The following is a 15,550-nucleotide window of genomic DNA, read 5'->3' as shown; positions in this document are numbered from 1 at the left end:
ATTCTTGGCGTTCCTCGGCTTACAGATGCCAACCTCTGTCTCGTCGTCACAGGGCCTTCTCCCTGTGTGTCTCTCTCCGCTCCCCTACTTATAAGGACACCAGTCACATTGGATTTAGGGCCCACCCTGATCCAGTACAACTTCCTCTTAACCAATGACCAGCAGTGTGTGTGATATGGGGCTGGAGAGAGGAGAGGGTGACTCCAGGAACCGATGGGGCCAGTGCCCTGTGGGGCTGCTGAGCTCAGACTAGGATGTGTTGAGTGGAGATGCACCGGGGCAGCTGGGGTACAGGTCTGAGCCTGCCAGTGTCCAGCAGATGTCTCCCAGGTAGGATACCGCGCAGCCTCTGAGCTGGTAGGCAAGTGACCGGACGGGGTCTGGCCCCCACCTTGCAGGAAGCAGAGTGACAGTCTGTCATGCTGCTGTTGGCTCTATGGCTCGATGCGAGGGAGGCCTGAGTCCTCTGCACCAGCGTCCCAGGCTCTAGACAGCACCGTCCCTGACCTCCAGCCACTGCTCTGGACCAAGGGGAACTGTGCCAGGGTAAGATGAAGTGGGGATTGGGAAGACAGCAGTCCCTGGAGTCACGAAAACTGGAGGGTGAATCCTGTCTCCATCCCTACAGCTGGCTGACCCTGTAATTCATCACCCAAGCAGGGACACGTTTGAGAGTAGAAGGGGGCACTGTTAAATATTACCCAGGACAATAAATAGGTATAAATGGGACAGTCCTAGGCACCTGACATGTGTGGATACCCCGTCTGCAGCTTAGGAAAGTTACTGAACCACTTTGAGCCTCAGTGTTCTCACCTGTAAAGTGGGGATAGCTGTACTCACCTTCATAGGATCAAATGAAATACAGGATGCCTTCTAGAGAGGGTGGAGGGAAGGCTCTCAATAAACGGTACCCACAACAGTAACACTAATGGAAATCAAATCTGTACCCTCCCTGAGAACTCACTCATATGCCTGTTCAGACATTCAAGCCCCCCCAAACCCTCACTTCCTCTGTGCTGAGTCTGTGGTAGCCCCAGGAATCTGCACCTGCCTCCCTGAGCCGCTTGTGAAGTCCTTTTTCAACATTCACCTTGGCCTTTTAGGAATCTTTCCCAGGGGGAAGAAACTGAAGACTCATTCTTTAGTCTGAGAATATTCACGAAGATGTTTGGTCCTTTCCAGTGCACTAAGGGCTTTCGTAGACGTGCTCTCATTAACCCTCACCAGAACGCTGCATTATGAGAGCTGTAGCTATTCCCCTTCTGAGTCAGGGGTTCTTGCAAAGCAGAGGCCAAATCAAGCTTAAAGTCTGTTTCTGAGGTGCAATCCTAGGGCAGCAAGAGTAAGGGAAAGAGGAGAGAAAAATCACGGGGATGGATTATTGAGCTGTCCGCCACTTCCCACGAGTGACAGCTGTTTGCTGGGTTCTGTGGGATGCTTAACAGGCCTCCTGGTGGGCCCACCGGGCCCCAGAGCATTCTAACCAGCTAGGGACGGAGCGATGTTGATTTGCTGACTCCTTCCTGAATCCTGTTTCTAGTTCGTCCAAGTTCATTTGATGAAGTTACTCGCTCCCCCGGACTTCTGAGTCGTGGTTTTCAACCCGTTGGTCGGTCCACCCCAAGGCGCAGAGCTTCACTCAGAAGCCAGAACAGGCGGGAGCAGTAGGGGCCCCAAAGGTCCACGGGGTTGGACGTGGTGCTGGAGCCGCTGCAGCTCCCCGTGGCAGGAGCGTGGCCGAGGCCGTGCTCCGGCCCTCACTTCGAGGCCAGTTAAGCTGGGGGTGGGCAGAGACTGTGATTGGGGCTCTCCACTGAGCAAGCAGCCAAGGTCTGGGGCCAGGAGGAGCCGATGGGTCTGGGGGTAACTGTGGTTGGGTGGATAATTCCCATTTTACAGCCGAAGAAATGGAGGCTAGGAGATGTTCAGTAACTTGCTCAAGAGGTGGACCCGAGTCTCGAACCCAGATATCCAAGCTCCAGTCCAGGCCCCCGTCCACTTGACCACAATGCAAGTCAGAGAAATGTGGACGCTGAGATGAATTGCAGACACGGCTCATGTCTATGGCCATGATTAACAGCTCACCTTTCCAAAACTGGAACCTACCTTCCTTTTAGCCTTCTTTCATTCACCCCCTCACTCACTTACTTACTCGTCAGGTAAGCACCTCCGTGGCTCCAGGCAGGGCGCTGTGCCTTCCTTCAGTACCCATGTACTGTGCTCTGCCCACAGGCCAGACTCAGAGTCGGCCCGGGCTCCAGCGGGGAAGCAGTTGCCTTTACTCTGGGGCAGAACGTCCCCCTTGCTAAGTAAGCTCTTTATGGTGAGTCTTCAGAGGGAGGAGTGAAGAAGTGATGTGTAGAAATTAGAAGAAGTTCCCAGAAAAGGTGGCATTTGAAGTGACTCTTGGGGGATGAAGAGGATTTTAAAACGAGGGTTCTGAGAGAAAGGGCATTCCAGATGGATGGCATGGGGAGGGCACAGCATGGGCCAAGGGAGGGTGTCCCGGCGTGCAGGGCGCTTTCAGGGAAAAGTGTGTCTGCAGCAGCAGCACAGGACTCCTTGTAGGTGGTTTTTTGTGCGTGTTTTTGTTTTTTTCCTCCACATAACCAGTTCCCTCATTGTCAGAGAGCACACAGCCCTAGGCCTTTGTCACTTGCTCAGGAATTAGGTAACTGAAAACAACAGAGAGGCCTGTAGAGGATCATGGACGGAAACTTACAAACAGCGCTATCCCCCAGCCAGCATCTGCCGGAGGCTGTGTAGGTCATGGACAGCTTGAATATCCTCTCTGTTGATTTAATTACATACATGGCCAATGAAATGATTATGAAATTTTACTAAAAAGCCAGTGACATTTACAGAGATTACAGTAGGAACCCTCTCGCATGCACTCTGCCTCTGGCCCTGGGAACACTGGTCCCCGGGCAGTCCACTTTCCCTGGCTGGCGTCCAGGCCAGCTAAAGTGCTAAGTAGAGGGGACACCATCCAAGTTGGGCTGAACCTGGAGTAGAAGGAGCCAGAGTCAGACTTTTTGTTTTGCGTTTGGTGAGCCCTGCTTCTCCCCAGCTGGCGCTAGACGAAACCGATGACAGCACTTAGCACACGCGTTAGTTTTGTGAGTTTTTAACAAAGCTCACAAAGTAATCAGTGATTCCTCACTGAGTGTTTCCCAAAGGCTAGGTGCTGGGGGTGGGGAGGAGAAGCCCCTGGTGTTTGGGGTCCCAAGAAACACAGAAGTCACTTGTGGCAAATGTCCTGAATAGGAGGTCAGAACAACACTGGGGTCCCGACCTGAAAAAAATTCCAACAACTTCTGCTGACAGTAGAAGCAAGGGGCGGCATGTTGGCACATGTTGAAAGGGGCCATTTGTTAATTGCCTGTGCCTGGGTATTTTTTGTGCTGCAGAGGAATACGAAGCTATAATGATTTATCGGTGTAAACGTTTAACGTTTACTTTGAGTAATACGGTTGCACCATTTCTCCCCAGCATCTCTCAAACATACCAGGATGCTACCGTTACGGCACAAAGCTTTCCGTCCGACGTTAACTGGTAAAGATGGTAACTCCACGATGCTAATCGACTCGGAGACATAACCTCCTGGCTGCGGGGCTGGGAGTTTTGAAATGCGATCTCGGCAGCTGTAGTTGTGTTTAATGTCACATTGACCGGGCGCGTTTACGATTTTTAACAACAGTGTTAAAAAGTCCAATGACATCTGTTGAGAGTTTAATTGTGAGTGTAAAAAAAATCATTAAAGGAACAGTCAAGAGATCAATTTTCATACTGTTTAAATAACACGGTGGCCATCAGGCGGTGGCGGAATCTGGCGACATGAGTAATTTAATCTCCCAAGTCGCAGCGCCAGTGCACAGGAGGCAGTAGGGGAGGGAGGCGGACGGAGACAGAGAAAGAGGGAGCACGGTGAAAGAGGGATCGGCGAAGGCCACAGGAGAACAGAAATGTAAAAGTGGACATTTCCCCTCCCACCGGAAAGTATCTCCAACCCCGGCCTCAAGCTGGGCCTCCGGTTTTCCTCGGGTTTGGCTGGGGGCGGGAGCAGAAAAGAGGAGGAGAGGCCGGCGCGAGCGGTCCGGGGGCTAGTGCCCCAAGCCGCGGGCTCGGGAGTTTGCGCCCCTCCGCACCGCCACTTTTGTTCTGCGCTCCAGGCGCCGGGCCACGGCGGGGCGGCAGTGCGCACGCGCGGGCGGGGCGGGGGCGGGGCGGGCGGCGGGCTCCGGCACCGCCCCCCGCCGCCCCGGCCCGCTCCATCCGGGCACTGCCGAATTAGCATCGTGCCGAGGCACAACTTTGCCGTGGCCCAGCGAGATCCAGGCGCGCGCGCCGGAGGAAATATAGTCCCTGCTGGCTGGCGGCTCTCGCGGGCGGCTGCGGCGGCGGGGTGGGCGCGCGCGGGGCTGCGCGAGGCTCCCGGCGCCGGGGGGCCATGCGCCGGGCCGCGCCGGCAGCCTGGGGACCCGGCGCAACTTGCCGGGCAGCCTGAGGAGTTGGGGCGGCCGCGGGCTCGGCGCCGGGGCGCCCGGCCGCCTTTCTTCCCCCTCACCAGAACCCGCCTCCCTTTTGGCCGTGGGGGAGGGGGCTCGTGTCACCCCCCCCACCCCTCTGGAGACCCGGTCGGCCCCTGTCCGCTCCAGCTCCCGCGGAGCCGCGCAACTTCCCCGGAGCCGGGGCCAAAGTGAGCGCAAAGTGCTGCCCAAGTTGCCGGGATGGAGCTGCAGAGCCGGCCCGAGGCGCTCGCCGTGGAACTCGCGCGCCACCAGGTAGGCGGTCTGGGGCTGCGGGCCTGGGGTCGGGGCTCCAGGCACCGGAGACCCGCGTCCTTCTTCCCCGTCGCAGGGTCTTCAGGGCTGGAGGGGCTCGGAGGGGCCCCTCCTTGAGCCTGCCCCAGGGGCGGGGGAAGTATGTACATGAACGGAACCCCCTTTGGGCTTCCCTCTGCCCCCCTCTTTCGTACAATCCTGCACAGTTTGGGGGTCGAAGACCCGTGGGACCCGAGCCTGGTGTATTCTCTTTCTCGAGCAGGGTCTGCAGGACAGGGGTCCCGGGAGGGGACCCCTTGGTGCGCCTGCCCGGGATGCGTGTGAGAGTGTGTGCGCCGGCCCCCATCCGCCGGTGCAATCCTGCACAGTTTGCAAAAGTAGTTTTGGCGATTGTTGCTCGGGCGAGCAGCGGCGTGGCGGCCGGAGCCTGAGCGGTATTGCGGCGTGCGCGTGTGTGTGTTGGGGAGATTAGGACGCGACTTGAATATTTATGAGCTTTGCTCGACACGGACTCGCCGTGTTTACTTGGCTCTTTGTTCCTCCCCCCTCCCCCGGCACACACTCACACTCACTCGCACACGTACCCCGGCCTGCAAACTTGCACGGCTCGGGCCGCGCCGCCGGGTGGCCACGGCCCCCGCCCCGCCCCGCGAGCTGCCCAGATGCGGCGGCAGCCACAGGTAAGCGGCCCCGTGCGGCACTGCCCGGCCGCCGCGCGTGCGGGACGCGGCCGGGGAAACTTGGGGCGCGCGGCTGGCGGCCCGAGCCGGGGGCTGCGGCCCGCGGGGCTCCGGGCGCACTTGACCCCCGGGACGGCCGGCCTGAGGCCGCTCTTCCGTGTTTCCGCAGAACGGCGACCTCAAGAAACAGCTCCACGAGAGGCAGCCGCGGATCGCCGCGCTCAGCGACAAACAAGTAAGCGAGCTGAAGCCTGCCCCCCGCCTCCCGCCCGAGGGGTCGCCGGGCACTTTGGCAGCACCCTGAAAAGTGCCGGCCTCGGCGCCGCGCGCTCAGACTCCCAAAGGAGTCTTTCCAGCCCTCAAAGTTACCCGCCCCCCCTTTTCTGAAAAGAAAGAGCCGGATTCTTGGAGGCCGAGGGGGGAGAGCGCGGCTCTCGCGGTGGCCGAAAGAGAGAAGCTGCACTTAAAAGGCGGCGAGCAGCCCGGCGTCCATTTTGAGTTGGTGGACATGTTTTTGGAATGTGGAAATTTCTCCCGGCTCAGTGTCCCCCGCCTCACGCTGTTGTGAGGGTGGGGGGGAGAGGGGGCGGTAATTCGGGCCTGGACACCAAACTACTTGGAAGCGATTTCTGGGTTCCGTTGCAAATCTTATTTAAAGAATCGTTCCTCCGGGCCCCCCTCCCCTCCACTTCTCCAGCATCACTTTTATTCTTGGAACCTGACGCCTGCTCCCGGGGAACAAAAGAAAGGCGCCCCCAGGACCCCCCCAGTTCTGCCCCAACTTTGGTCTCCGGACATCAGGTGTAGACTGGGACACGCAAGAAGCTCCTTGCGATGGGGGGGCACGGCCGCCGACCCCTCCCGGCCCCTCGGCGAGGAAAAGTTGTCCATTGTGACTTAGTTGCGCTGAGCTCAGCGGTAGGGGTTTCAGCACCACGAACAGATGCCGCCGCTGGAGCGCGGCCGGCCGCGCGCCCCCGCCCCTTCCCCCTCCCCCCTCCCCCTCCCCCTCCCCCCCTCACCCCCTCTCCGCCGCTCGCTCCCCTCCCCCTCCGCCCCTCCCCCTGCGCTCCCTGCCGGCACACGCACTCCCGCCCCTTCCCCGAGCCGAGAACTTTGAGCCGCGCAGCCAATGGCGCTCTCGGGGCTCCGAGGCTGGCGGGGGCGGGGGTGCCGGCGCCCTCCCCGCTGCCCCCTCCGCTCCCTCCGCCCGCCCCGCGGGCCCGCCCCCGCCCCGCCGCGCCCCCGGGCCATCGATCGCGGTTCCTTCGGAATGCCGGCCGCCGCCGTCAGCATCAAACTTGGCCCGCGCTGGCCCCCGCCGCCGCCCGCCCACCGGCCGCTGAGCTGGCCCCCTCTTCCTCCCCCAACTCCCGGCGGGGGCGGCCCGTGCAGAAGCCCCCTCCCCGGAGGGATTGGCGGTGCGGGGAGAGACGTGGACGAGACTGGCGGGGGAGAACTCGGAGGCCGGGTGTTCATTTCGAGTCTTTAAAGTTGAAAAGTGGTGGGAGGGGGCGTGCGGGAGAGGAGGGGGCCGGGGGTTGCGGAAAGAAAGATGGCTGTTCCCGCGGGTCCGCGCCTGGTCGGGGGCGCCCGGCTGGACGGGAGGGTTGGGACGAATGCATTAACCCCTTTCTGGCGGTGCCGCGGTCCCCCTCCCCGGCCGCGCGCGCCCGCCCGCGCCCCCGCTCCGGAGTGGAAGCTTCCATTCCCGCCGGATGGGGGGGGGGGCCGGCGCGCGGCCCCGGCGAAGTCGGGGAGTTCGCGGGGGGAGGGGACCCAGGCCCGGCATTACCATTTTGATTGCTTTGATGCCATTTTTGGAGGGGGAGGGGTTGGAAGACCCTTCTCCGCTGAGCACAAAGATGTTTAATCACTGTATGGGATCAAATCAAATACTTTCTTTAAAAAAAAAAAATCCACCACCAAATCTGGTACAGTGTGATAGCCGAGGGTTACTAAGCCTTTTTTTCACTGGGTAAAACGGCAAGTTGTTGACTCTTATGCTCGGAGTAGAAGATTTAAAAGAGAGAGAAAATCCAATAATCCGGCAGCTTTTATCGCAACAATGTCTCTTTATGTGTGCTTCTACATGGCAGTAGTTTTACTGTTTGGAGTGGCTTTTCGGAGCTTAGGTTTGATCATTTCTGTATTGTAGCAACTATTTCAAGGCTGTTTAAATTTTTATGATGATAGTAAATGAGTGGCTATTTATTATCTGTCATACTTGAATTTAGATGAGGCAGAGAGAAACATTTGAAAATCGTGTTTGAAGGTCGCGCTGCCGCTCGGCGAAGAAGCTGTCCTACTCCAGGCTGCCTTTGCCTTTAAATTTGAACTCGGAGAAGGATGCTTGTGAACGGAATGTACCTCCATCTTTTTGTGTGTGTGTGAGTGTGTGTTTAGAAAGAAAGAAAGAAAAAAACAGAAACTTTTGTTCTCTGGCCTTTTAAAAATATTTCTCTTTTAAATGACTAAAAATAGCATCTGCTAAGTATCCAGCGTTTTGTCCTGGCCATTGGAACTTGTGTTTGTAACTGTAAGTGTGTTGTTTTTCCTTTTTCCTTTGTGGCATTTTATATAGCAAGGGCTCATAAAAGAGGGAGGGAGGGCCTGGGGCTGTGGTGTAGCATGCTAATAAAGCTGCCTTGTCTCTCGCAAGCTCCGCGGCGAAATCCTTCAGAGGTCACCTATGAAATGAGTTGGGCAGACTTAACATTTACTGTCTTTCTCTCCTTGGGAGAGTTCGGTGGAGATTGGCAGCTTGGCTGGGGAAAGGTCGATGCAGGAGCCCTTGGAGGTGATTCGGGCTGCACCCAGGGCTCTGAAGAGGAGTAGTAGGGTCTACTTGGTCACCCCAGCGCCTGCCCAGGAGGAGCCGAAATGCCGGATCAGGGATTAAAAAGCCAGTGTTTCAGAGTTTGCTTTTAACTCAACAGAAGAGTAAAGGTAGTGTCCCTTTAGTGATGTGTTTGGGGAAAAACTCACACCGTCTTCATCTCGGGAGATGCGGTTTTGTCCTGCTCCTGCTTGGAATATGGGATAGGAAGGTGACGTTTCAATTAAAAGTGCACATGAGGATGATGAGCTTGATAGTAAAACGAACAGATGACCGACCCCATTATCCACATTTGTTAGAGATGCAATAGCAGCGAGCAATACCTTTTGGTGCCTAGCCACCAATTTCCCATCCATGCCCTTGGCACTGGAATTTATTTAGTTACTTCTAGAAACGTGGACAAGTGCTTCAAGATGTTTATCAAGGACTCCTAGAAGAAGATGGGTTGTTTGTTGGTCAGAAGTAGAGAGATACAAATTCTGTGTAAGTGTCCAGCGTTTCTCCCACCATTGGTGGACTAGGGGAGAAACCAGAAACCAGTTTCCATAGGACCGGGCTATTTAAAAACAGAGTTCATATTTTTTCCTTAAAAATAAAATAAAGAGAGAGCTGTGGGGCAGTTGGTCAGATCTGAGTTGTGGGCCAGCCCGCTTTGGCCAGGCTGCATTCCCAGGTGTGGCGGCCCCTCACCACTGGGTTGTGATTCCGGTGGAAGATGGACCCCTTCCTTGTCTTTAACAAGATATGATGTGTGAAGACTTCATTAGTTGCTCCAGTGGTTTTACACCGTGAATTTGCAGCACACGCAGAGAGGCAGTAACGTTTTCATCTAAATTGTCAAGCAACAAGCACTTCCGTGTAAATAACAGACCCATCATAAATCCTGGAGGGTTTGTGTTTTTTTCCTCCCTCTTTGGAGCTCTCGGCACGACATGTAGATGCCACGGGATGCAGGCATCTTCAGACCTGAACTTCACGCAAGTTCAGCTTCACCACAGAGTGAGAGGATTCTCCTGTATCAACTGCAGTCCGGGCGGGCATGGCAGGGAGAGAGCACCGGCCTCCACCCCAGCGAGCTCGGGGCCTTGCGTGCTGCTCCATCCGTCGACCTGGTGGACTCCGGATTCCGAGGCGATGTCCTCAAGTGCAGCAGTAAAAATGTCTTCTTGAAAGGTATTACGTGTGTGGCATTCGCCCGGGCGCTGAATCACATCTTCACTGTGATTCACTGGCTCTTGTACATTGGACACCAGAGGGATTCCACAGTGGAACCGTCCACCAAACAAAATTGCAGGGTGGGTTTATTCTGAAAGCTCCCCAGCTGTTTTCAGTCCTTCAGTAAACGGGTGTGCCGTTGTCCAAACTCTGCCCCCCCGAGTCTGCTCTCATCCAGGAGGCTAAGTTTTAATCTTCCTGACCTAGAGTTCAAGATCGCATTCTTAAAATAGCTCCATTACATGTGAAAGAGAAAACTAATGCGGTTCCTCCAAGCTCCGCCTTTCATATTCTGGTAAAGAGCACCGGGTGGAGACAGCAGGGACCCAGTCCTGGCTTTGCCCGTGGCCACCTGCTTGCTTGGCCTTGACCCCTGACTCTCCCTCCCACGGCCAGAGCCTCCCAGACCCACACTTTGATCTGAGCCATATTCCTGGGGCCCCTCTTCCCCTCCATCTGTCCACCCCTCTGGTCCCTCCCCCATGATCTCTTAGCTGGAAGATTACAGTAGCCTCCATGCTGCATCCACTTAACAAAAAAAAAAAAAAAAAAAAAAAAAGCTTTATTGAAATGAAATTCACGTATCGCATAATTCACCCATTTAAAGTTTACAGTTAAGTATTGTTTCCTATGTTCACAGATATTTGCAGCCAATCACCACCATCGATTTTAGAACACTTTCGTCATCTCAGAAAGAAACCCTTTGGGTATCATCCCCGCTGCACACCCCACCCCCAGGCCCTAAGCAGTCACTAATCTACTCTCTGTCTTTATAAATCTACTTGTTGTCGCTGTAGAGTTACTCCTTCTGGACTTGGATGCGAATGGAGTTGCATAACACGTGGTCTGACGTGACGAGCTTCTTTCACTGAGCGCGTAACGTTTCAGGGTTCATCCGAGTTGTAGCGCGCGTCAGTACTCGGTCCTTTCTGATGTCTGGATAACAGTCCGTTGTGTGGGAGACCGCGTTGTGCACCCATTTATCCGCTGATGGGCCCCTGGGGTGGTTTCTACCTTTCGGCCCTTGTGAGCGGTGTACTGCGTCTCCTCGTGCCCCCTCTCGTTCATCCGCCACCAGAGTGTCTTAAAACTTGAACAAGATCACGGCGCTCCCTTGCTTGAGACCTCCCAGTGGTTTTCCACCGCTCTCTGCGGGGGCTGACCCTGCCCCCTGCTCAGCCCCCGCCAGTGCGGCTCCCTGGCTGTTATCCAGCAGGGCCTCGGGGACCGCGAGCATCTTCCTGTCCTGGAGACTGCTGGCCGTTATCCGTCCTCATCTTTTCATAAAAGTCCGATGTCTCCGCTAGACCGACCGTAAGCTCCCTCCCCCTGTGTTCTGAGCGCGGTGCCTTGTCGGGCTGGATGCACTTTGGTTGAACGAGCGGATGACTGTAAGAAGATAGGTGTGCGATGGGTGGTGGTGGGCGGCGTGGCCCAGGAGGAGTCCCTGGGAGGCACCCTTTGTAGGCTTTGCAGGAACAGATTTTTTTAACTCCTAAGTTTGGAAGGAGCAGGCAGAGGTGAATAAGACGAGAAGCTCCCTGGTCTCGGAAACCTCACAAGAGGGTGAGGGCTAGGTAACCGTGTGTCAAGGGCATTCCAGAAAAGTTCTGTGAAAACCATGCCTTGCGGGCCCCTGGAGATGGAAGACAGCTTCCTGGGGGAGAGGGGTCCGCAAGGACGCCTGGGGTCGTGGACAGGAGCAGCTGGTGGCCCAGCTGAGGGCCAATGGCCTGAGAAAACCTGCAGGTGCTGGCGAGTTTCTGGCAGTTGAACCATGGGAGAGAGACAGACAGACAGACAGCAGAGAAGGCAGGCTGGGGCCGGAGCCAGGAAGGCATCGAATGCCAGGTGAAGGGCCTGGGTTTTGTGCCAGGGCTGGGAAATGGCCGGGGGCTTTCCGGGCTCTGGTGCTGAGGGAAGATGAGAAGGGAGAAGCGTGAAGGAGGCCTGAACTCACTCCCAGCTTGGCCCGGCCATGTGAGCTCCCTGATGTCTGTCACCTGTGTAGGAGGCCCTTACAGGGATGGTGGCACCCGTGTGTGACGTGGGAGAGGAGAGGAGGCTGCTGGACCCTGGGTGACCGGCACATAACAGGCTGTGAGGGCAGAGACTTGTGCTGACCCTCCCCCTCCTGCCTCCACCAGAGCTTCTTAGGGCTGAGAAGTTAGTGGGGGGACACTTCTGGAACCTTCTAGAAGATGACTCGGTGGGCATCTCTGCGCGGTTGGTTTAAGGGAAAAAAATGTGTGTGCGTGTATATAACGTATTTACATTTATAGGTTATATTTTTATTGCTGACTTTGTTTTTTTAACTATTTATAAAGTGTATAATAACAAATAGTAATTACAGTTGACCCTTGAGCAACGCAGGGGTCAGAGGTGGTGACCTTCTGCACAGACACTGTGTATGTAGTTGGTCCTACATATAAGGCAGGGCCTCCGTATCTGTGGATCACATAGGACTGCAGCATGCACTACTGAAAAAGTCTGTGTGTGAGCGGACCTGCATATAAGTGGACCCGCGCAGTTCAAACCTACGTTGTTCAGGGGTCGACTGTGTATTGATTTGCGCCAGTAAATATGCGTGAAGTCTGTGCAGTGTATATAATATCAGTTGACAGTTTGTCCAGGATTATATCACTAAAATGAGAGGAAGGATTTGTTGAAATAAGACAAATGATTACCACGCCCCTGCTAAAGTAAAATCTCGCTGAGGAAGGCAGTGATTCTTGCTGTTATTTCTGTAACGTTAGGAGCTAAGGAAGAATTCGACTTTTAACAAAGTTTTTATTGTAAAAGCAACACCTGCTCGTTGGGGAAAAAAATTGCGCGCAGATGTGAGAGTCATGAAACGTGACCCCTCCTCCTCCCCGTCTTACGTGTGGACGAGAGCAGCGCTGGCTCTGAGGTGTGTTCGTAGGATGTGTTCCGTGCTCACGCAGCGTCTGTAACATGGATAAACATGCTTAGTGGATACGCTGCTAAGCATGCTATGCCTAAACTTGCTTTTGACGCTTGACGTTGCGTTCCGGACATCTCTTGGGACCAACGCAGTTTAATTCCACAGACATTTAATAATGGGCTCCTCCCTGGTGGAGGATGCGGGGGTGATGGTGGGTGAAGTGCCGTTGTTGGTGATAGCGGCATCTCGTGTCATAAGTCTTTACCCTTGCGAAGCGGTCGTGCTTGGTCTCTGCTTGCGGAAAGTTCCACGTGTAGTTGGGGAGGCTGGCATGCCCGCCGTTACCTCTCCCGTGGGCTCTCTGCAGGAGAGGTTCAGCTAGTGGGCTCAGCCAGCAGCAGACGGGCTGATGTGCTGCGATGAGGTGCCTGGGATCGCTCTCAGGACGCTACAGTTGCACCTGTGGAGAAGCAGAGACTCTGCACGCCCAGCGCCCTGCTCTCTGCAGCACCGATATTCTTCAGTGGGTCTGTTCCGTCACGTCTTTTTATTTGATTGTCGTGATCGTCTCACGGCTTGGGTCGGGCGGGGCAGGCGAGAGAAGGGCAGCTTCCCAAGGTCAGACGGCCTGGGACCCCCGAGGGGGTGCCCTCTGTCTCAGTCCCTGCCTGGCCTCGAGCTGGCCCCCTGCCTCTAGGGTCTGACGAAGCGCAGCTGAAAGAGCAGAGGCCCCACAGTCTGGACACCAGGGTTCCTATCCCAGCTCTTTGCCTCCGGCTCCCTTGAGCTCTGTAAAGTGGGTGTGGCCGTAGTAAAAACTACCTCACCGGGTTCTTGAGAGGAAACCAGATCAAAGATGAGAAAGTGCCCGTGAACTACGGAGCAGAGCGCAGGGGCTGAATTGAAGAGAGCTGTGTTGGCTGCATCCGTGACGCCGCCGGGACGCCCCTGCCACGCCCCTGCCACGCCCCTGCCACGCCCCTGCCACGCCCTGACCTGCACCTGCGGGGCTGGAGCCTTTGCACCGTTTCCGTTTCCGGTGCCTCTTCGGGGCGTACGCTGCTCGTCCCTCCCGGCAGAGGTTGACGGCGACTGCGCCCCTTCTCTGCCGGTCCAAGGAGTTGGCTCTGATACGTCAGCCGCTGAAAACACCTGCTGTCGGGACTGTACCATTGATTTCAATCAACTTTGAGTCTTTTCAAGGCGATGACTCTGATAATAACTTTGGTAATCCCGCGATGCCTCATTACAGCTCCTGGCTATGATGCTTAGCCCTGTGATTTGGCAAGTTGCTCCTCCAGCGCCTTTGTCCGTTCAGGACCGGATCGCGGGCTGGCCGCCGTTTCTGCTCCACTTGCGCGAGCTGACGCCGAACGTGGCTGCTGTCCGGTCCGCCAGCGAGCCCGGCTCGGGGCCTGAGCGTGTGGTGGGGGGCCGTGCCCGCGGGGCAGCGTCTCGGGCTCGCCCTGGTCGCGCGCGGAGGGCTTGAGGAGGCCCCTCTGCGGGGTGTCTGCTGGCTCGCCCTCCGAGGCCCTTGCCGCGGGCACGGGAGGGCTCCGGGGGGAGAGGCGGTTTTCTGGAGGAGGGCGTGCAGCTGCTGTTCATCTTCTCCACACTGTTTGGAATTTACAGCTTTGAAGGAAGTAGGAGTCTGGATTTGACTTTCCTTGCAGAAGAGTCCCACTAAGAAGGCTTTTCGCTTTTGTCTCCGAGGAGCGTGTAAGGAAGAGGTTAAGCACCGGCTTTACGGCGGGGTAGACTGGAGTTGTAAACCCCGCTCCGTGCTTCGAAGGCTGTAAAAATGGGGTAATGGTGCAGCGCCCGTGAGACAGCCGAGTGCTGGCGTGTGGGGTGCTCGGGAAATGACACGGACGTGGCGCCGGCAGGATTAGATGAGCTGAGACGTGACGCTCGGGCCATGGTGAGTCCTCAACAGGTGGGATCCGGGCGCCACAAGTCACGGCTTTCCCATCTGATGCTGACCCTGGGCCAGGCCCCTTCTAGCGCTCTCCACGGACCAACTCGGTCACTGTTCACACAGCCTTTTAGAGAAGGCCTGCTCTTAATTACCATTTTACTTGGGGGACGCCTGAAGCCCAGAGAGGTTGAGTGGCTTGTTGACATCACACAGCTGGCAAGGGGAGGAGCTGCAGTCCAGTTCTGGGCCCTTGTGGCCTCGTGATCTCAGCCCCTACGCTGGAGCATGTGACGGAGACATGGCAACACTTTGTGCCCTGCTTACGAAAAGTTTGGGGTGCCATGTGACTCCAGGGCATGTGCTGCGGTAGAAGGAAACGGAGATAGTACGTCAGAGAGAACCACCAGCAGGTTAGCAGCTGTTTGTGTCAACGAGTGGGAATTGTACCCTGAAGTGGGAGGTCGTGGAGCTTGGGAGGGGGCCTGGGTCTGCATCCGGTCTCTGCCTCTGGCACCGGGCTGGGGAGCGTGGGGCAGGCTGGGTGAAGTGAGGGCTCTCGGCAGCGTAGAAGCGGAGCCCGCGGCAGGCGGGAGGTTTGGACTTGACCGCGAAGCAAATACTCCCCCACCCTCTGCTTTGTCACCCCTGCTGTGGCCGGAGCCCCTCTCTGGCTGGGCTGCTATCACTGTCGTTGTGTTCTCCTCTAAGGTGGAGGCATCTTTCCCATCTTGAAACGGTCTCTATTCTCCAAAGGAACGAACATGCTTCCTTAAGTTTTCTTTTTCCCCTTGGGTCATTACTTACTGTTTAGTAGTAGTTTCCGAGAGTGTGATGAGAAATTGCTGATGCAGCTTTGTTCTGGCGATGACCTCTGACTGCCACCAGCGGGCGTCCTGAAGCCTCAGATGGGCTGCGCTTTGCTTTTCTTTTTTTTTTTACTTGGCACCTGTATTGGTCTTGTTAAAGCACAGCAGAAAGAAGTACATCCGTAGGGGATTTTTTTTTTTTTCTTTTTCTGTTCAGGGTTGAGTGGTCCTTAGCCCCCAGGTAAGGTAAGGCCAGGGTGTGTGTGGGTCCTTGTGCCGAAGCGGGGACAGAGCTGCCTCCCAGGCTGGGTTGTTCCAAGGGTCGGTGAGGACGCGTGCCTCAAGTGCCAGGTGTGATTCCTGGCTGGCCTGCAGCGGGGCAGCTGAGTAATAGGGGAGCTGT

General features: G+C 56.3%; 1 protein-coding gene across 5 annotated transcripts in view; it reads left to right on the top strand.

Moving 5' to 3' along the window:
• The window catches only part of PHF21B (PHD finger protein 21B), a 208,763-nt gene that overhangs the window by 114,948 nt on the left and 78,265 nt on the right, over positions 1-15,550 (top strand). For 3 of the 5 annotated variants that reach the window (XM_067010375.1, XM_059080965.2, XM_067010374.1), the window contains exons 1-2: positions 4,472-4,784; positions 5,634-5,699. The exons of 1 other annotated variant lie outside the window; for it this stretch is intronic. In XM_067010375.1, the coding sequence (XP_066866476.1) occupies positions 4,731-4,784; positions 5,634-5,699 (120 nt within the window). In that variant the 5' untranslated portion in view covers positions 4,472-4,730. Of the gene's footprint in view, positions 1-4,471; positions 4,785-5,333; positions 5,465-5,633; positions 5,700-15,550 lie in introns of those variants that run through there. One more of the 5 variants, XM_067010373.1, reaches the window with a different exon arrangement.

This window comes from Kogia breviceps, chromosome 12, assembly GCF_026419965.1.
Source record: "Kogia breviceps isolate mKogBre1 chromosome 12, mKogBre1 haplotype 1, whole genome shotgun sequence".
Taxonomy (NCBI): domain Eukaryota; kingdom Metazoa; phylum Chordata; class Mammalia; order Artiodactyla; family Physeteridae; genus Kogia; species Kogia breviceps.
Note: the sequence above shows the minus strand (reverse complement) of the source record. Positions and strands in the feature narration are given on the sequence as shown.